This window comes from Bos javanicus, chromosome 8 (assembly GCF_032452875.1).
Source record: "Bos javanicus breed banteng chromosome 8, ARS-OSU_banteng_1.0, whole genome shotgun sequence".
Classification (NCBI taxonomy): Eukaryota; Metazoa; Chordata; class Mammalia; order Artiodactyla; family Bovidae; genus Bos; species Bos javanicus.
The window spans coordinates 86034561-86055897 of record NC_083875.1 but is presented as its reverse complement, the minus strand read 5'-3'; the positions used below and the strand labels follow the sequence as shown (position 1 = coordinate 86055897).

The 21337-nt window shown below is 39.3% G+C and overlaps 1 protein-coding gene and 1 long non-coding RNA gene across 7 annotated transcripts in view; one reads left to right on the top strand and one right to left on the bottom strand.

Annotated features, from left to right (window-relative positions):
- Positions 1 to 12398, top strand: part of LOC133253054 (uncharacterized) — a 76711-nt gene extending 64313 nt beyond the window's left edge. Inside the window, exons 2-3 of the long non-coding RNA XR_009738157.1 lie at positions 12143 to 12212; positions 12313 to 12398. This is a non-coding gene — a long non-coding RNA (uncharacterized LOC133253054). The remainder of the gene's footprint in view (positions 1 to 12142; positions 12213 to 12312) is intronic.
- The window catches only part of PTPDC1 (protein tyrosine phosphatase domain containing 1), a 74344-nt gene that overhangs the window by 6801 nt on the left and 46206 nt on the right, over positions 1 to 21337 (bottom strand). For 3 of the 6 annotated variants that reach the window (XM_061426247.1, XM_061426246.1, XM_061426248.1), the window contains 7 exons: positions 12353 to 12524; positions 10222 to 10302; positions 9875 to 9993; positions 8543 to 8680; positions 5580 to 6832; positions 2563 to 2748; positions 331 to 441 (listed from right to left, as the gene is read on the bottom strand). In XM_061426247.1, coding sequence (XP_061282231.1) covers positions 331 to 441; positions 2563 to 2748; positions 5580 to 6832; positions 8543 to 8680; positions 9875 to 9993; positions 10222 to 10302; positions 12353 to 12524 — 2060 coding nt within the window. Of the gene's footprint in view, positions 1 to 330; positions 442 to 2562; positions 2749 to 5579; positions 6833 to 8542; positions 8681 to 9874; positions 9994 to 10221; positions 10303 to 12352; positions 12525 to 13003; positions 13305 to 21337 lie in introns of those variants that run through there. The other 3 variants (XM_061426244.1, XM_061426249.1, XM_061426245.1) reach the window with 3 other exon arrangements.

Genomic DNA, 21337 nt, shown 5'->3' with positions numbered 1-21337 from the left:
AGAAGAAAAGATTCTCTCCCAGGGTTAGAATTCTACTAGGCACATGATTTAAAAATATTTCCTCAACACTTAATTGTTTCTCTCTGCATAAAAGTTCTTTGTTTCAAAGTTTTCCTTCAAAAAACCCACGGTTCAGCCTTTTCTTATATCATTGTTAGGAAACTGGTATTTTTTAGCCAAAAGTCTGTAACTTTCATGAAATGTCAAACATATTTCCACTAAAGGGAAACATGGCCAAAAGTTTTATTTTAGAGAAGGATGACAACCTCTGGATTCTGATTTACTAAGATTATACTGTGGTCTGAAGTGGGAAGGAGGAGTGCAACCCACCTTAGTGAAAGCTTTAATGGCGCGGGCAAGAACAGCTTCCTCCACGTCTGCAGGAATCGTCTGCAGGCTCACTATGCAATGCAACACGCAAAGAATAGTTTGTTGCTGGCCCTGTTTTGCAGAAATCGAAATCAAACAAGTTGTCTGAAAAATGCCTCAAGAAATAAACTCAAAACAACTGCTGAGCCAAGAACTGGTTTGCAATCAAGTATTCACTACCTCAAATACTAAACTATCTACCAAGGGCTCTACCAATGTTTACTGTTACATGTTAATCTGAACAGCTTTCAGGAGATAATATCAAAGCTGGTTATTTATTACACAAAATATACTTGAATCTGAAGATAAGTGCAATTTTTAATCAAAGGCCTTCCATGCAGTGTACTGAAGATGATTCATTCTTGCTGTTTCTAGACACAGTCACTCAGTGTCTGGCACCTCAAGCAGTATGTGTACTAGACAGCTGAGTACTCAGCACTCAGTGCCTTCATCATGTCTTGCCAGTGGCAGACAATACTGAATGGGGAAGGACAGAAGAAGAAAGACCACCACAGCCCTCCAGGAACATGCTAAAGCATAAGGGGAAAGGTTCCTGAAGAATGTGTCCCCAGCTTAACTCCTAAGGGTTGTTTCCTTTGGAGAAGCAAAGGCAAAAACCCTATCACTGGAGCAATTTGCATCCAACACACCCTGTCCACTGAGTCACTAATTTTACTTCTGAAAATCTACTCCAAGGACATAATCTGAAATGCAGAAAAACATGCGATCACAAATTATCATTACAGTGATCTGTATCAAAACTCTAAATAATGTCAACACCCTGCATGTGAGGACTGGAGTGAATAATGTGGAAATAGCACAACGAGACAGAAAAGTACAGGACCTTGGTGCCAGAGTTTGTATCTTGCTCTGACACAGGCTGCGTGCTGTGGGCAGACTGCTTCGCATTCCCTCTTCTGAAAAGTCGGGCCCCTACCTCTCTGAGCGATGGAGATGAACAAAGGTGAAAACAGAAATTATGACCCAGCAAGGGCCTGGCCCACTGCCACCCAGTCAGTGAAAGTTAACTGCCTTCCTTATCCCTGCTCTGGATTCATCTCTGTCATTCAAGTGCTCATGGGCATCACACAACTGTGCACAAATGCCGGTGTGTATCTCTGTGTGTCTATATTAAGCAATAGTTCGTAGCAGAAGTTTGGAAGCAATGAAATGTTTATACCACAGCATAGCAGATTACTCAAGGCTGATTATGAGGTAACATTGTTTCCTAAAACAAAACAAATCCTATTTATAGATGAAAATTTACTATCTCTACACGGTTAAAAATATTAAATTGTATAAAAGAATCTACAATGAAAAGTCTCTCTTGCTTTCTAGATCCACTGATTCCTATTACTATTCTCTAAAGGCAACCATTATTATCAGTTCCTTATTTTTCCTTCTATATTTTATATATACAAAATTATACACATAAATGTATATGTGACACACACCCTTTTTAAAGACATACAAATGAATGTATATTCCAACCCACTTCAGTTAGTCACATTATATGCTCATAGTAAATAAGTAGAAATAAACACCTGAAAATGAGAAAGTGATTAGTTATAGCATATCTCATGTTAGAGCATTATCTACCCATTTAAGTTTACATTTATGAAAAACACATGGAAAAACATCCATATTATAATTTTGAGCAAAATGAAGTATAACATTTTACGTGAAATAATTTTTACCAAGTTAACATATGTGTTGATAAGACTGAAAGAAAAAAACTTGAAAATGTTTCAATGAAAATGCTTAAAGTAGCTCTCCTGACTCATTTGATGTTGGGAAAGATTGAAGGCAGGAGAAGAAGGGGACGACAGAGGATGAGATGGCTGGATGGCATCACCGACTCAATGGACATGAGTTTGGGTGAACTCTGGGAGTTGGTAATGGACAGGGAGGCCTGGCATGCTCCAGTTCATGGGGTCACAAAGAGTCTGACACGACTGAGTGACTGAACTGAACTGAACCTGGGGTTATGGGTATTTTCCCATTTTACTTCAGTATCTTCTGAATGTTTATATTGGGGATGCATTTCTTCCCTTACCTTGGAAAATTTTAAATTAGACCTCAATATGGAGTTCTGTGTGAGTCCTCTTTTTTTTTTTAATGGTTATTTTTAGTGTTTAAAACTTGTACTGAGGGCCTCAGTTAACTTCATCAAGTGTTCAACAGCTATTTTACCTTTTCTAATAAGAACAGTGCTTCCGAGGCATCTGCACATCTGTCAACCAACATGTCCATGTCCTCTTTGGTTATCACAGGCTCCTTTAGCTGCTCCACCCAAGACCACATCAAACTGCACAGGATGAAAGGATCCTTTTCGCCACATATTCTTTCCCAAGCTCCGTCTCGGGAATTTAGTTCTTTCTAAAAAGGGAAAGAGAAAGAAAAAGAAAGAGAAAGGAGAGTGGACAGGACAAGAGAGGAGGGAAAGGTACAGAGAGAGAGAGAGAGACAAAGCAAGGGAGAGGAGGGCAGGGAGGCATGCTGTGATATCTGATGAGCCCTAGGCTCTCCAGGAGAGTGAAGCCTCAGGCTCTGAGGTGAGGACTGGAACCCCTCCCAGTGGTCCCACTTTCACTCAGTACCCTGGGCTAAGACATTTGATTTCTCTAAGCCTCAGTTTCCCTTTGTGAAATTCATCCCCACCCCACTGGTGGGCTGAATAAACTGAGAGGGCTGTTAAAGCTCCTGATACTGAGAAGGCTTAGTTAACCCGAGTTCTCCATTTCATTCAGAAACCACAGAAACAATTCAAGAAGGAACCTTTCTTTTCAGGCTCCTTAGAACAAAACAAATATTTACTGCAAGGAAGTTGAATGGTAAATGAAAAAGTATAAAAGTGCCAAAAAGTTAATAAATGTGGTATATATAACCTATTTCTTTCAAATTCCTTTTTAGAATCCCATGTAAAATTTAACAAGTCCTGCATTCTGAATTTGATAGGGTAAAACAACTAGGAAGTTTTGCCAATACTCCAAATGCCTGGAGATAATTTAAGGAGATTTTAAAACTTTACCTCACAGAGAGTAGGGGGGAAAGTAAGGTAACTATTTTTAATTTTGAGAGGGTTCAGATTTATGTTTTAATAAATAAAATACATGTTTGCAATAGTAATAAGCAGAATAATTACCACCATTCATTCATTCACCCAATCTAATATTCATAGAAAACTTGTAGTATGACAGGAATGATGACACAAGACTTTTCTCTGCTTCTTATAGCAACCCAGCATGGAGGTTCCCTTTACTGATGAATGTACTGGGAGGCTCATAAAAGAAGAAGTGACTTTCCCAGGAGCCCAAACTAAGAGAGCACATTCCCGACCCAGATCTGCTCTACCCCAGTCTGTGATGTTTTTCTTATGCTATCAGGGTCCTCCAGCACTGGTTTCTCTTTATTTTCTCATAAATAAGCCCAAACTTTTAGTTACGCATAGTCCTTCATATCTCATAGATCATGTACATAGCAGAGTAGCTTTTATTCAAATTTATGTTATTGCACAAACGACATGACTTACAGACCCTCTTAGTAAAATGACCATTACATCATTGCTGTTTTCTGAAAATTTCCAATGGGGCTAGGAAAAACATCAGGGATGATGTAAAGTATTAAACACATGAACTGTATCCTGGCTCTGCTATATTCAGACCACATGACCTCAAGCACATCCCTTGACCTCTGTGAGTTTTCCCACCTGTGATACTTACTTCGTAAGTACTGAAAGATTAACAAAGAATTTGTAAATAGTATCATCTGTCTCACAGGATTACTGTGAAAATCACATGCAACAATGTGAAAGGGCCTTAGGGGTGCACAGAATTCAACTGATTTTCTTTATTACTGAAAGACCCACAATAAAATCCAGAAAGGAAAAAAGGCAAACCTATCCAAAGGATAGAGTTGTATCTACATCTAGAAAATGCTTTTGTATATATTAGGTATTCAAATAGTTTGGTCATGTGGGGCAGACCCATGATGGGGTGGTGAGCTGTCGAGCCTGAAACCTGAGGTCCTGCCGCTAGCTACTGTGGCTCAGTTAGACGGAGGAGACCTGCCCACTGAGTGGAATGCTTGTTCAGCTTGGAGTACAAAATAAAGAAAATATTTCATGTTGGAAGACAGCAATACATTTAACTACTGATTAAGCAAAACACTACAATTCTGATGAAAAAATCATGCGTGGAAGTGCTCTCCTCCTGTCAAATAAAGCCTGTGAGTGAAGGCAGGCTCCATGCCTCCTCTTCTTGCCTCTGCGTCTGGAAGGCCTGACCTCCTGGAAAGTGTACACACCTTGCTTGATTAGTGGTAGGAGATGGAAAAGCAGCTACAAATAATTCATGGTACATTTTGGGCTAACAAGCCAATATCACTGAGCCAGGCCTCCCCAGGTCAGCCCCACATTTGGGCAGTTTACCATAACTAGGTTTATAAGGCCTGTCTTCTCTCTAATCAGCTGCTCATTCTAGGCAGAGAGCATGATTTAAGACTGCTCCCTCATGAAAGTACAACACAAAACAATGTTAAAGTTTAAAATGTCATATTCTAATTTAAGTAAAAGCCAAGAAATAGAACTCAGGGACTCAATCTCAGATAAAACCAGTGGACAAAGGGGCTCTGTGGCCACTCCCATTTGCTCTCTGGAATCTAACACCTGCCTTGTTTGGGTGGACTGGGGAGGGATTGCTGAGCAGTCAGCATTCATCACTCATCCTTCTGTCCTTACTTGATACTTGGGTTAATGAGCTTTGGGAAAGAATTGTCTCTATTTCATTTTATCTCTCAGCTTGGGGTTCTCAAAGTGTGGTTTCCTGCTAGGGCTCAGGTTAGAGATGCTTCAGGTCAGTTCCTACAGTTGTCTATCCATCTGGCCATCAGTCCCACAGGCCCAGCAAGGAAGAAGGAAACTATGGTCATCAATCACTACCACTGTCATGTTCAGTCAAGCACCCTGACGAGTGCTAAGCAGTAAGTGCTTTCTTTCACAGAGACTGAAATGAACCTATACAAGAGACCTGTGTCTGTTATTTCAATGACAGCAATTTGGTATTACAGTTGAGTAACTTGATGTTCAAAGGTTATGTATTATACCAACATGTCTTCAAATTCCTGAAAACAAATGAACTTGGGAAAGTATATTACTTTTGCTCTGACAAAAATATTTCCTACTCATAAATAATTGAATGAAATTCAAATACCTGCCACATTTCTACTTTCTTTTTCACTTCCTCCTTTTCTGCAATCTCATTTAAATTTGCCAGGGCTTTGGCTGCCAGTATTCTCCTTGCTTCAACACTCAACTCAGACTGTAAAGGCATATGTGCAGCAACTTCAGACAGGTATTTGCTGTTCTGAGTTTCATTCCCCAAGAACTGTGCTTTGGGACTGGACCCACAGTCCATAGGGCGGCGGCAAGTCTCACCATCCTCTGCAACAGAGCTTGGGCCACAACCACCATGACTTTCACACTCACAGTGGTACACTTTCTGTTGAGAAGAGTTTGGTCCCTTAGGAATATTTGCAAAGTTTGGTGTGACTGGTTCCCCAGGGTTGTATGAATCTGAAATTCCTGAAGAGAAGGTTCTACTTCGCTGTACTTCCTTTGGAATGCTCGTCCTATGGAAAATTGATGACCCATCATCTTTGAGTCCCTCTGGGACTCCAAATTTAGTGTGATTCCAGAAAGAAAATGTATTGCGGACCAGCGTTTCCTTATTTAAATCTAGCTGTGGAGACTGTGGGGAGTAACAACGGCTTATGTGCTTCTGCTGCCTGGGATTATGGCAAAGCAAGGCTTGGGCAGGCACCGTCCACGGAGTCCTCCCTTGCTCCAGAAGCGACTCGGCCCTTTTTAAATCTGAATCACTGTAGCTGAGCTGCCTTTTCAGATGAGCCAGGGGCTGAAGACACTCGACATTCCGCCTCTTCCAAAGAGGGTCCAACTCCTGCTCACTGGAAAGAACCACATCCTGATTCTCAAAATCCATCACTACTGCAGTGGGGGTGAAAGAGTCTGATGCATCACTGTCATGTCTCAGTAACTCCTTATCCAGCTGCCTTGTGATCATCTCAGAAACAGTTTTTTCAATTTCAGCTGAGAGGCCAGGTATGTCTGCCACTTCTGTCACCACCGGCCTGTTCTCAGCTAAGTCCAGCAGCAATTTGCAAACAAGGTGGATAATTTTTGGTATATGTTTCAGAAGTCGTGCCTCATATCCATGAAGCAGATGCCGCTGACGAATGAGATACTGTGCTAAGGTAACAGCATGTGCCTTGGGGTCACAGCAAGAGAATATATTGCGAAGAGGAATCAGAAACTGAGTAAATTCCCTTACACAGAGTAGCTGTCCTCGAGTTTGTATGGAATTAGGTCGCTTTGCCCGAACAAATATAATTGCTTGGTCAGCAGTCATTCTTGTTGCAAAAACTAAGTAACATGCTATTAAAACACCTAAACAGTGAAGAAATGAAGATTGGTATGAGAAAAATTTATATTTTTATTTATACTCTTTGATGATTTTAAAATTTGAATATGTATTAGGAAACCATATATATAGAGGAACATTTTAAGAACAATGATAACTTTTAAACTTTTGGTACAGGGGTTCACCTATTTACTTGTCTCTATGGTAACCCTCCCCTTGACTTAGAACACTTGGTTACCTCTGTACCCCAGGGCAAGCACAAGCACTGTCACAGTGAACCTGAGTAGGTGTGGAGTAAGGGAGGATGGCTGAGTGTGGAGGGCAATGACTGAATGAACTGATGACCTGGTTCATTTACCCTCATTATGCCTAACTCCAACATGGAAGGAAGCCAATACTGCTTTCCACTCTGAACAGTTCTTAAAAATTTCTATTCAATCACTCCGTACATTCTGTTTAGAACTTCCCACCCCTTTCAGCTTTGACATCAATTGGTGGCACATTCCAGACCTGCATTTTTCCCACTTGGGTATTTTTATCTTTGGTGACTATTCATTTTCACAGTCTATTTTGTCTCTTGAAGTTTCTTCTTTAAGACTAAACTAATGCCTAAACTAATATATATTTTCCTCCAGACCAAGATACTTTTCTATAAGTACTTAATATTAAGGAAGACCACATTAACAGTGTAAAAACTATGTACTATCATTAATACTAAACTGAGATGAATAATAAAAAGGTGATAAATTAATTTAAATACAATAGTTAATTAACATCAAAAGGCAAATCAAAAGATATCTGTGTGATTCACGAAGTTTCTGAATCTCATTACATGTGAAAATCAGAACCTCTGAAAAATGCCTGTTTTCCTAGTATGAGGTAAGGTCCAACATATCTTTCTCACTAGGATAAGGCAGTTCTTTAGGGTAAGCATGATATATCTGCAGAACTATCACATGGAATCCCTAGAACAATGAGATCTTGGCTCAACCATGAGAGCTGACCATCTGGAGCAGAACTATGTCCCCATCTGAAGATGCTCCCCAGTAAGTGGGAAGGCCAGTGGTAAGTGCATGGGTACATTGTAAACAGAGTCAAACTCTGGTGTCTGGTTGGATTAGATGACTAAGGAAGATTCCATCCTTTTTGTGCCCTAGTTTCGGCATTGCACTGATATTCTGCTGCATTTTAAAGTAAAATCATTGATTTTTATACATAATTTAGGCACAGTTAAGACTCTATAAACAAAATCCTTGTAGCTGTGGCTTTAAATCATGGTCCTATCACTTACTAGATACAGCAAATTAACCTCCTTCAAAACTTACAGTGTTGCTAACAACTTAAAAAGATTATTGGATAAAACAATGCTTGCTATTTCCATTATTATTTTGGTTTAGGAAGATAAAATTTTAAAAAGACTTATGTATTAAAAACAAAAGTATTGACTTTTTTCCTTGAAAGAAGAAAATCAGAAAGGTCATTCAGCTAGCTATGGAAACCCACCTATTTCTCAATACGATGCAGTTTTAACTCTAAATCATTCAAAAAATACTCTCATGGATATATGGTCACTGAAACTATCTATTTAAGATATTTCAAGTATCTTTTATTGACTTGTTCCATTTGACTCCAAACCTTTGATAGGAATATGAAAACTATCCTTAAGAACTAGGAAATATTTTTCCTTATATGTTTAAATACACAGAAAGGCAATAAAACCACCCACTAGAATTTACCTGTTCGACCAAGCCCTGCATGACAATGGATAGCTACTTTTCCTTCTTGTAAGGCAAATGTCATCACCTTCACCATATCTAAGATGGTGGTAAGGGACGCTACACCATAATCCTTCCATCCAAAGTTGTAGAAATAAACTGGACAATGAGAAAGAACAAGAAGAAATCAACATGTAGGAGAAATACTTGCAAAGACATTTGAAAAAACTGACTGAAGTCATGAAAAGTATACAGCTGTAAAACATGCAGATCTCACTAGATATGTAGACCTAAAATAACAGGCTTTTCCCATTTCCAGTAAATTTACTGTTAGCATTTCTTAAAAAGCATATTCTGTGTTATTTAACTCATTTCCTGCTGAAACTCAGAAATAATTAATGAAAAGCAGGATTATAAATTAAAGTTGATAACCTATGCCAAAATTACTCTACCATGGAGGGAAAGCATGCAACCTTGTTTAAGCACTGAAACCTGTCTGACTGACTGATAAATGACATGAGGTGGTACATACAGATTTTTCTAACTAGTGGGATAAAAAGCTAGCATGAACTTCAAGTTGTGGAAGTAGCACAGGTTGATCCTTTCCAGCTTGGTGTCAATGACACATGTTCAGTGGATTCTATGCTAAAGCTCCTGTGACTCAGAGCTTCTGGACTTGTCACATACAGAATCCCCGCATCCTACCCACAGGTTAGAGCTATGCGGTAGGTAAAAACACAAATAAGTCCTGGGTTCTAATCCTGTTGCTATGTTTAAGTTGTGTTAATCCTGGGCAAGTCAGAACTTCCTCAGTCTGTGTGACCTCATATGTGAAGCACAACAACTATATATATATATATATATATATATATATATATATATATAGTTAAAAGTTCGTTTATTTATTTGGCTGTGCTGGGTCTTGGTTGCAGCATGTGGGATCTACTTCCCTGACCAGGGGTGGAACCCAGGCCCCCTGCATTGGGAGCACAGTCTTAGCCACTGGACCATCAGGGAAGTCTCAGAACAACTATATTACATGAATGCTTTAAGGATTAAATGAGATGACAGGTCTGACATACTGTTTATGTTAATTATGCAGGTATTATTTCTACAAGGTCTCCTCTCAAGATCTCTCTCACAGGAAAAAAGAAATTCTGTACTTTCTTTACTTTCAACACCAATACTAAATAAGATATTTAAAGACAAAGTTATCTCATCTTCACTTTTCAGAAGCCTTACTACTATGCATGAACTTTGTTTCCATCACCTTTTTAACCTAAGAACTGAGCAGACAGAAGTCTCTGAGTTCTGTCCTTGGTAATGTATGGAGAGGAGGTTGGAAGGACTTACTGCCTGCCTCCATGAAAGCTTCAGGAAGGTATGTGAAGCCACTTTCTTGTTCCAGAGGGTTCCCACAGCTGGCATGCTCACCAGGACGCTGCAGGTTAATGATACTTTTTATGCCGTGGCTTAAAGGGAAAAGAAAAAAATTAGTCATATTGGGGAGGCAGTGTTAACAAAAAATAACCATTTTTGGTATTAATGAACATTAACTACTCTTACAACTTTGTCTTACTTGAAATAAGTTCCTCACATTTCTGTTGGTAAAATGAAAGCACTTTTCTATTTTAAGTCAAAAGCAGTGGAAAAGAAGACATAAGCTGGTTTATTACAGTGTGTAAACATGCAACATTTACCTTCGGAACTGCTCAATGATACAGAACTTCTCCAGGACCTCAGTGGATGGGCGTGCCATGGCCAGGATATTATCAGTGACCCTACAGATGGGAGGAGGGACTGATGAAATGCACAGAACTGAGAAAGCAAGATTTCAAGCCCTTACTTTTTCTATGATTTCAACAATACTGTAAGATAAGAATCTCCTTATACAAATCTGGCTTCAATTCTGTATTATGATTAGGACTCTAAGAAACCCTCACTTCTTAAACCCCTGGAAACAATTCCAGAACATAATGTATTTATGGGCTCCAGCAAAGTATCTTCAAGGACTTTGATGAGATTCTAGAGGACATGACAGAATGATGGAGAAACCTCAACTGGCAGCAAAATAACATCCTGGATTAGTTATCCAGAGGTTACTGACTAAATGAGGAGGGCCAGCTGGGAGGTATTTTTAGTTACATAGTTATCTGTACCTCAATTATCTAATGTGTTGAGTGAGGGTAATAATGCCTGCCTCATAGGGTTGGTGTGAGAATTCAATATGATGAGTATAAAGTCTTTTAGCATAAATTCTGGCATGTGGTTATGAATAAATGCTGAGTTATTGTAATTTAGAAAAAAAATATCACTTTGGAGTCACTCAGGCCTGGTTTCAAATGCTGGCTTTTCTATTTTCCAGCTGTGCAGCAAATTACTTAGTCTCTCTGGACTTCAATTCCTTATCAATAACATGACACTAACAATGCCTACTTAAAAGGGTTTTATGAGCATAATAATTTGAAAATGTCTAGCACTGTGACTGACCTGTAACCAAATGGATGTTTACCGAGTGTACAAATGGATAGAGGCCCAGTAAATGGCTGTCATTCTCACTAGGGCTCTAACTTCCCTCTGTTCTGATCAGATTTCCCGCCAGTGGTCTGGTGAAAGATACCTAAGACAGACTGTCACAAGTTGTGGGTTACGAGAACCTGAGAGGAGTAACAGAGACATCAGATGAGCAGGTCAGGATTCAGAAAGATACCATCTCTCGTGCCTGGGGCAATATCTAAAAACAGGGAACCACGAAGGTTTGGGATCCCCCAAATTTAATAGCACTTAGTGTAAGATTAGGAGAGATGTAATGTGAAAGCAGCAGAAGTGAAAACAAGATAGTTTAGTCAACAATAAACCAGAAATATTAATGTGACCTTAAGCTGCATTATTATAAATTTATGTGTCTGACCACATCTCAGGAGTAGTGTTTGCTTTTTTCATGACACTCTAAAAAAGTAGTGATGAAGGTAGTGACAGTGGATCCCAGACTATAACACTACACATGTACCCAACACATCCAATATGAAAAATACAGGGCTGGAGCTTAGTAAACTGGCTGACAAATACCTAATTTGTAAAAGGATTCTTACTTTATAAAATGATTCACCAGCAGAGTTCTTTAAATAGTGAATTCCTCTTAGTGCATTCCAAATATGGTTTTAAATATCAGAATTTTTCAGAGGTATCACTATATCAAAAAAGGTATACTTGACAATTTGCTAGTAATAATAAAAATAGCATGATTCAATAATGAATGAATTACACTTACATACCATAAACAATGAAAGCATTTTACATCATTTACTAAACTGACAACTTATACCACCCTCTACTGAGGCAGACTGGAAGTGTATGTATTTGTATGAAAATGTATCCTTTTATACAGAATACAGGAACAAAATAAAAATGAGGCTAAAGTTCACCTGCATGAAAGTGAAAAACTACCTGTATACCTTGTAATTTCTCAAATTTATAGCTGAATATTTTAATTGTTTCTAGAAATCTCTGAAATTTAAAATCTATCTAGTTACCAATTCTTTAAGATACTTTACCTACAACATTCTACTTTATTAAAAAAAATAATCCTAAAGGGTTGGTTTTATTATTTCCATTTTACAGATGAGGAAACTGTGGTTCAGAGTGCCTGTGAGTAGGCCAGATTGTCAAGAGGGGAAGCCAGGGATGGAAGGTAAGTCAGAGGTCCTCTGACTTAAAAATCCCACATTTCTTCTTCTACTGGCTACTGCCTCTGGCCATCACCTATAACTCCATTTCCTTTTCCTACTTAGTAGTAGGTGGGAGCTATCAAAGACTGACAGAATCACTTACCAGGACGAGTAGATCCCTTTAACAGCTTGTTCCTGTTCACTCCAGCGGGCTGCATTTTCATACTTGCAAGCTTTGCCACCACATGCCATAGAACAGGCCACGTGTCCAGGAATGACATGCCGCAAACGCTCTCCAACTTTTGTATATTTTGGTGTTGGACGTCCTGAATTTCCTAGAACATACGAAGAAGGGAAGATTTAAAATCCTACTCTCCAAATGGAACAGTAACAAGGGAAAGAGCTTCCAATTTCTCTCAGGATTGCATATGACAAGTTGGTGCTAAATCCCCTTCATTTTGTCAGGAATAAAACTGTTTCCCTTTCATATAAGTACACTATCCTTTACTTCAGAAAAGGCCTTTGCACACAAGAATCTCCATATGGGGTACTGGTAATGAAAAGGAAGAAACTGTTACAGCAGATCTTCTACAAAGAAATGAGTTTTACACAAGAACTACATTTTTAATGAAAAAAACATAAAACATTCAAGCATTTTTATCTATTACATGTCTACTGAATCTCTTAGCATAACAGACAATAAGTATAATGTAGAATTCTCAAAATTTTTAAAGGTATAAACACAGCATAGCTTCTTCACAATCATATTTAAACTCAAAGGTGTGTCAATCTTTAAGAAGAAAAGGAGCTTTACTTTTTCTCTCGGGGCAAGTTGGGTTTCTCTCAGCACAGCTGACAGAGGACATGGCCACCATCACCTGGAGAGAAGACGAGGACAGCACCTTGGCAGCAGAGCTGCGCCGCCCCTGCTGCAGCCGCAGGATAGGGTCGGAGGCAGAGTGGCGACGACCCTCAAAAAAGGAGCTGAGGAATGGCACAGCGGAGAGCCTCCGGGGTGGATCCTGCATGGTGCTGGGCTTCCAGGAGGGAAGAGCTGGAGGCGAGATGTCAGCGCCAGCCTGCTCCATGATGAAGTTACACTGAGATGTGAGCATCACTCTGCGTGATCTAACCGCTGTTCAGGATAGGCTGACTTGTTTCCATAGTGACAAACAAAGAAAGTACTGATTCCCACTCAGATCTGTACAAGCAAAATCCCTTATGAATGGATTGTGTTTTGAACAGATTGTTCAAATATAGGGAAGAATAACATGTATTTTAAATAGATTATACCTAAAATGTGACTTTTCTACTGTTTCTCAAATACCTTCAAAAAGATCTGACTGCTCAGAGAATTGTATCTAAAATATTGTAATGAATTTAGAAAAATGTCTTTATGATGCAAACACACACATTATTAAAATACCTAAATTTTGTTCTTCCGTTCATATCTATTCTCTGAACATTTTGAAAAATATTCTCTTTCTACTCCTCTCTGGAAAAGGGCAGATAAAAAGTTAATTGTAATAAAGTGGGACATATTAGATATCTCTAACATTATTAAAACATAATTTTTCAAAACCAAAAATCCCTCTATTTTTTGTTTAGTTGCTATATCATATCTGACTCTTTCACAGTCTCATGGACTATAGCCTGCCAGGCTCCTCTGTCCATGGGATTTCCCAGGCAAGAATACTGGAGTGCACTGCCATTTCCTTCTCCAGGGAATCTTCCTGACCCAGGGACTGAACTCACATCTCCTGCACTGAAGGTAGACCCTTTATCAGTGGGCCACCTTGGAAGACAAAACCCTCTATTATTTTATAGAACAACTTAAGAAATGCTTGGATAGAAGAAATAAAGACATCTTGAGGGCTGGTATACTAACCAAAAGACATTTATTTTCATATTTCTATTTTCAGAATGTGAAAATCCAATTCTTGGTTATTGGATAGTTATAGCAGTCATAACTACAGCCCTCAAAAACTCAAAAGACATGCTTTTGTGTCTTTTGTTGCTGACTAAGGGGAAAAGAGAAGCTTCTATAATGTCTTGGCAGAGACATAGGAAGAAAATCCACTAAGTATCACATTTTTTAAAGGAACTGGATGAGGGGGAGGTTGCAACTTGAGGATAAAGGATATAAAGAACACAGAAACTGTAACAACCACCCATTGTCCGCCTCCTCTCTTGTTAATGTCAAACTGCAACACCCTCACCCCACCCCCTTGTCTTTTTCTCTTTCTGTTTCTCCAAATGGTATTCTGGCCATGTGCAGATGGAAACAAACCATTATCACAGATAGGGCTCTTTGCTTTGTTATGTTCTATTTTAATAATTAATAATGCTTTAAAACTTGCTCTTTTTAAAACACACCCCCATTTCTCCAAATGGATATGTTTTGTCAAATAAGATACAGCAGCTCAATTTGGTGTCTAAATTCAAGTGTAGCACCCTGCCCCTATCATTTTGTAAACAGCAATGAAAAATAATTTCTTCTAATGTAGTCTATTCAGAAGGCACAGCTTCCACAGTTTGAAAGGAAAGGAAAGTACAGAGGATGTGGTGACGAAGGCATGTTGGAACCTGATGTCAAGAAGCCCTAAATGCTCAAAATAAGGAGTCTGAGTCTGCTATTGGGGAACAGGAGTCTGACTCAAGTTTCTCAGGGTTAACACTCCCTGCAAAGACAGGGATTGAAGTCAAGGACTGAGGGCCTGCTGGGACAGTAACAGTAAGTGTGGGAGCAAGATAGTACAGGCGTGGACACTGCACTGCATGCCAAGACTTCAAGTCTAAGCGAGCAGCAGCAAGACACTTAAGTCAGTAAATACGGAGTCCATAAGGAGAAGGTGCCAGAGAAAACCCAGCAGGCAATCTCCATCTGAGATGAAATGCATGTGAGGCAGCAACTAGGAGGCCTCAACCAGTGAGCAGGAAATGCCTGATCTGTGCAGCTCTAAGGATATGAGAGTCCAAGTGACTCTGCTCTCAACAGTTCTGAAAATGAGAATGAAATTGATGAGGATAGGACTTGTCTGGACCAAGCCAAGGAAGGGAAGATTTTTGTATCATCTCAGGAATAATTGCTGTGAAATGTTAAGAACTGGGCTGGCCTCAAATAAATATGCAACCACTTAGTGGACTCAGTTACCAGACAGGGACACTGAGTTTGGGCTTTCAGTAAAGTGGAGTTGAAGGCAAACAGGAATCCAAAAGGTGACTGCAGCCCTCCCTCTCAGCATATTCTTGCCTTGCTCACTCACCTGGGGCACCCAGGGGTGCTGGGATACACTGGCACTCTCTGGTGGTGAACTGGAGTGCTCCTCACCTGTGGGCACGACAGACAGAGCAGAGGCCTCCACTTCCCCAAGACATGTCAGAACTGTCAACCTCACTATTGCATGCTCCAAACTATTCCTTGAAAAAATGCCCAATTCATAGCCAAATCCACCTTTAAAAATCAGTTATTTATGCCAAATGACATTACAATAGGGAAGAGTACCTTTCATTCCACCCCTAAACTCATCTTCCTTTCAGTATCTGTCCACAGACACATGGATTTTCTACATATTTGTAGTCATAATTGCAAATAATTTCCTCTGCTTTTTCTAAGGAGCATAGCCAACACCTTCCCATTTTGCTTTAGCCTTCTCATTTTCATTTAGTGGATGCACAAGAATTTGATGCATTATAATTTACCCAGTCATTCTTTAGTTGTTGAATATTTAGGCTATTATCAATTACATTGTTTAAAAATAAGGTATTATATATTTTCAGGATTAAAATTTTTTATTTCTATTTTTTCCTTCATTAAACTAGAGATGATATGACTGGTATGCAAGGCTCATATTTTTATTTACTTGAATCTTTACATGTTTGAACAACTAACTTTATAGAAGCAGAAAGGAGTAATATTTTTTAGCAAATCACAGGTTTTTCCTGAGGTCAGAGAGGAACACAGCATTAAAATAAAGATCAAGAGATGCTGTCTCTAATAAGCTATTTTGCCAACCTCCGTGACCTCAGAAATCCATACCTCCACATAACCATGTTTTCGTTCACAGAATGTTGCCAAAAAACAATCATGCCATGACTTTAAAGGGATTATCTTTTAATTCATGGAATAAAACATATTAGAACTTGTACCAAATTAGTACAAGTTGGTCTTTCTTTTGTGTATTATTTTTAAAAAGTTATTTTATTCATTTTGTGGATCAATTTAGTTACTAATACTCACATTTTTTGTTTCACACCTCTGTAAGACTTTGTATTACATCCAAAAACCAATTAAAAATTTTAAATTGGGATGAATCATATAGATTGCTAATGATGAATTGTTCAGACTAACATTTTAATATTTAAATTATCAATAGGAAAAAGTGAAGCCTTTTCTTTAAATCAAAGGAGCAACAAGACTACTTAATTTCTAATATTTTTCATGTTTTATATAAAATGGAAGTGTTTTAGAGCAAGAGCAATTTTATGAAGGGCCATATTTTCAATAGACACCTAAAAGCTAAAGAAACTTTTTTCTGACAGCCACAGAGATAGGCTGTTGTTGTTCTTGTTCAGCTGCTCAGTCATGTCCGACTCTTTCCAACCCCACAGACTGCAGCACGCCAAGCTTCTACGTCCTTCACCATCTCCTGGAGCTTGCTCAAACACATGTCCATAGAGTCTCATGTCCATTTAGTCACGTGTCTATGTAGTCTCAGTCCTAAGTCAATAAAGGAGTCATTTCCAGGAACTAGACTAGAACGCCGACTTTTCAGCTTCTTTTTTATTCCACTTTTTGTGACAGGAGGCTCATTTCTCACAAGGCAGTTAACTATTCAACTGTTCGACAGCTCAAGATATTTTCTACTGTTGAGTCATAATCCATTCTCTGTAAACACTGGTCTTGGTTCCCCCCTGTGAAAATGAAAGTCGCTCAGTTGTGTCCGACTTTTTGCAACCTCACAGACTATACAGTCCATGGAATTCTCCAGGCCAGAATACTGGAGTGGGTAGCCTATTCCTTCTCCAGGGGATCTTCCCGACCCAGGAATTGAACCAGTGTCTCCTGAATTGCAGGTGGATTCTTTACCAACTAAGCTATCAGGCAAGTTAAAAATGAAAAATAAAGCATCTCTCTGACTTGCAAGGTTTTCAAATATCTGAAGACAGAACTTCTCCAAGACTCCCCCAATTGCAGTCAAATCTTAATTTTTACAAACATTAATAGTCATTGTTTCCAGATCCTTCACTATAATTCACTTTCTTCAGAGAGCCCCCTAGCCCCTGCCTTCCCTTTACAGATAAACTTCTAAAAAGAAAATTTGACTTCATTTGCTATTTTCATTTGTGACCTGTTTCATTCTTGCTAAGGTCTCTGATGGTCCTTTTTATAGTTTTTGTCTTATTTTTACTGCTTAGCACACATCCAACAGAGTTGAACAATTTAATTTTAATTTTAAAAATATTTGGAAAGGATTTTACTTTTTGATGCATCTCAAACTTATAGAAAAGTTTTAAGTATAATACAAAGAATTTTTTTTTATTGAACCATTTGAGAATAAGCTTCAGATATGCTGCTCCATTATTCTAAATAAGTTAGTGTACATTTCCCATAAAAAATTCTCCAAAATTCCCCCAAATCAGAAAATTATAATTGATATATTATTAGTTGCCCACTATGCCAAAGCCTTTGACTGTGTGGATCACAATAAACTGTGGAAAATTATGAAAGAGATGGGAATACCAGACCACCTGATCTGCCTCTAGATAAATCTGTATGCAGGTCAGGAAGCAACAGTTAGAACTGGACATGAACAACAGACTTGTTCCAAATAGGAAAAGGAGTTCGTCAAGGCTGTATATTGTCACCCTGCTTATTTAACTCATATGCAGAGTACATCATGAGAAACGCTGGACTTGAAGAAACAAGCTGGAATCAAGATTGCCAGGAGAAATATCAATAACCTCAGATATGCAGATGACACCACCCTTATGGCAGAAAGTGAAGAGGAACTCAAAAGCCTCTTGATGAAAGTGAAAGTGGAGAGTGAAAAAGTTGGCTTAAAGCTCAACATTTAGAAAACGAAGATCATGGCATCTGGTCCCATCACTTCATGGGAAATAGATGTGGAAACAGTGTCAGACTTTATTTTGGGGGGCTCCAAAATCACTGCAGATGGTGACTGCAGCCATGAAATTAAAAGACGCTTACTCCTTGGAAGGAAAGTTATGACCAACCTAGATAGCATATTCAAAAGCAGAGACATTACTTTGCCAACAAAGGTCCATCTAGTCAAGGCTATGGTTTTTCCAGTGGTCATGTATGGATGTGAGAGTTGGACTGTGAAGAAGGCTGAGCGCCGAAGAATTGATGCTTTTGAACTGTGGTGTTGGAGAAGACTCTTGAGAGTCCCTTGGACTGCAAGGAGATCCAACCAGTCCATTCTGAAGGAGATCAGCCCTGGGATTTCTTTGGAAGGAATGATGCTAAAGCTGAAACTCCAGTACTTTGGCCACCTCATGCAAAGAGTTGGCTCACTGGAAAAGACCCTGATGCTGGGAGGGATTGGGGGCAGGAGGAGAAGGGGACAACAGAGGATGAGATGACTGGATGGCATCACTGACTCGACGAACGTTGAGTTTGAGTGAACTCTTGGAGTTGGAGATGGACAGGGAGGCCTGGTGTGCTGTAATTCATAGGGTCGAAAAGGTCGGACACAACTGAGCGACTGAACTGAACTTACTTCCTGTACCTAGATATTTTCCCCTTTCGATTTAGCAAGTTTTCAGCAATAATTTTTTCAAATGAATTTTCAATCCCCTTATCTCTTTCTTCTCCCTCAGGAATCCCTATTATGTGTAAATTGGCATCTGCTGCTGCTGCTGCTGCTAAGTTGCTTCAGTCGTGTCCAACTCTGTGTGACCCCATAGATGGTAGCCCACCAAGCTCCCCGTCTCTGGGATTCTCCAGGCAAGAACACTGGAGTGGGTTGCCATTTCCTCCTCCAATGCATGAAAGTGAAAAGTGAAAGTGAAGTTGCTCAGTCGTGCCTGACTCCTAGCAACCCCATGTACTGCAGCCTACCAGGCTCCTCCGTCCATGGGATTTTCCAGGCAAGAACACTGCAGTGGGTTGCCATTGCCTTCTCCTAAATTGGCATCCCATAGGTCAAATATGTTGGTTTTATTTTTTCTTTTCATTTGTCCTTTTGTCTGCTAACTGTGATTGGGTGATTTCCATTATTCTATCTTCCAGCTCACTAATTCATTCTTCAGAATTAATTTGCTGTTTTAAAAAAATTTTATTTATTTTCTTTGGAGGCTAATTACTTTACAATATTGTGGTGCATTTTGCCATACATCAACATGAATCAGCCACAGGTGTACATGTGTCTCCCCATCCTGAACCCCCAACCCACTTCCCTCCCCACCCCATCCCTCTGGGTTGTCCCAAAACACCAGCTTTGAGTGCCCTGCTTCATGCATTGAACTTGCACTGGTGACCTGTTTTACATATGGTAATATACATGTTTCAATATACATACTGTCTCAAATTGTCTCACCCTTGCCTTCTCCCACGTCGAAAAGTCTGTTCTTTGCATCTGTCTCTTTTGCTGTCTTGCATATAGAGTCATCATTACTGTCTTTCTAAATTCCATATATATGCGTTAATATACTGTATTGGTGTTTCTCTTTCTGTTTCTCCTTCTTACTTCACTTTCTGTAATAGACTCCAGTTTCATCCACCTCATTAGAACTGACTCAAATGCGTTCTTTTTTACAGTTGAGTAATATTTCATTGTGTATACGTACCACACATCCTTATCCATCATCTGCTGATGTACATCTAGGTTGCTTCATGTCCCAGCTATTGTAAACAGTGCTGCAATGAACACTGAGGTACATGTCTCTCTTGCAATTCTTGTTTCCTTGGTGTGTATGCCCAGCAGTGGGATTGCTGGGTCACATGGCAGTTCTATTTCTAGTTTTTTAAGGAATCTCAACACTGTTCTCCATGGTGGCTGTACTAGTTTGCATTCTCACCAATAGTATAAGAGGGTTCCCTTTTCTCCAAACCCTATCCAGCACTTTTGTAGTTCTGTCCATTCTGTCCAGCGTGAGATGCTACCTCATTGTGGTGTTGATTTGCATTTCTCTGATAGTGAGTGATGTGTTTGTTAGCCATTTGTATGTCTTCTTTAGAGAAATATCTGTTTAGTTCTTTGGCCCATTTTTTGATTGGGTTGCATTGAGCTATATGAGCTGCTTATATACTTTGGAGATTAATTATTTGTCAGCTGTTTCATTTGCTACTATTTCTCCCATTCTGAAGGCTGCCTTTTCACCTTGCTTATAGTTTCCTTCGTTGTGCAAAAGCTTTTAAGTTTAATTGGGTCCCATTTTTTTATTTTTGTTTTATTTCCATTACTCTGGGAGGTGGGTCATAGAGGATCTTGCTATGATTTATCTCAGAGAGTGTTCTGCATGTTTTCCTCTAAGTGTTTTATAGCTTCTGGTCTTACTTGTAGATCTTTAATCCATTTTGAGTTTATTTTTGAGAATGGTGTTAGAAAGTGTTCTAACTTCATTCTTTTACAGGTAGTGGACCATTGTGCCAGCACTTGTTAAAGAGATTGTCTTTTCTCCATTGTATATTTTTGCCTTCTTTGTCAAAGATAAGGTGTCCATCATTTCTGTTCAATTGCTCAGTCATATCCGACTGTTTGCGACCCCATGGACTGCTGTACTCCTGGCCTCCCTGTCCACCATCAACTCCCAGAGTTTCCTCAAACTCATGTCCATTGAGTTGGTGATGCCATCGAACCACCTCATCCTCTGTCATCCCTTTTTTCTCCTGTCTTCAATCTTTCCCAGCATCAGGGTCTCTTTCAATGAGTCAACTCTTTGCATGAGGTGGCCAAAGTATTGGAGTTTCAGCCTCAGCATCAGTCCTTCCAATGAACACTCAGGACTGATCTCCTTTAGGATGGACTGGTTGGATCTCCTTGTACTCCAAGGGACTCTCAAGAGTCTTCTCCAACACCATAGCTCAAAAGCATCAATTCTTCAGTTCTCAGCTTTCTGTATAGTCCAACTCTCACATCCATACATGACTACTGGAAAAACTATAGCCTTGACTAGACAGACC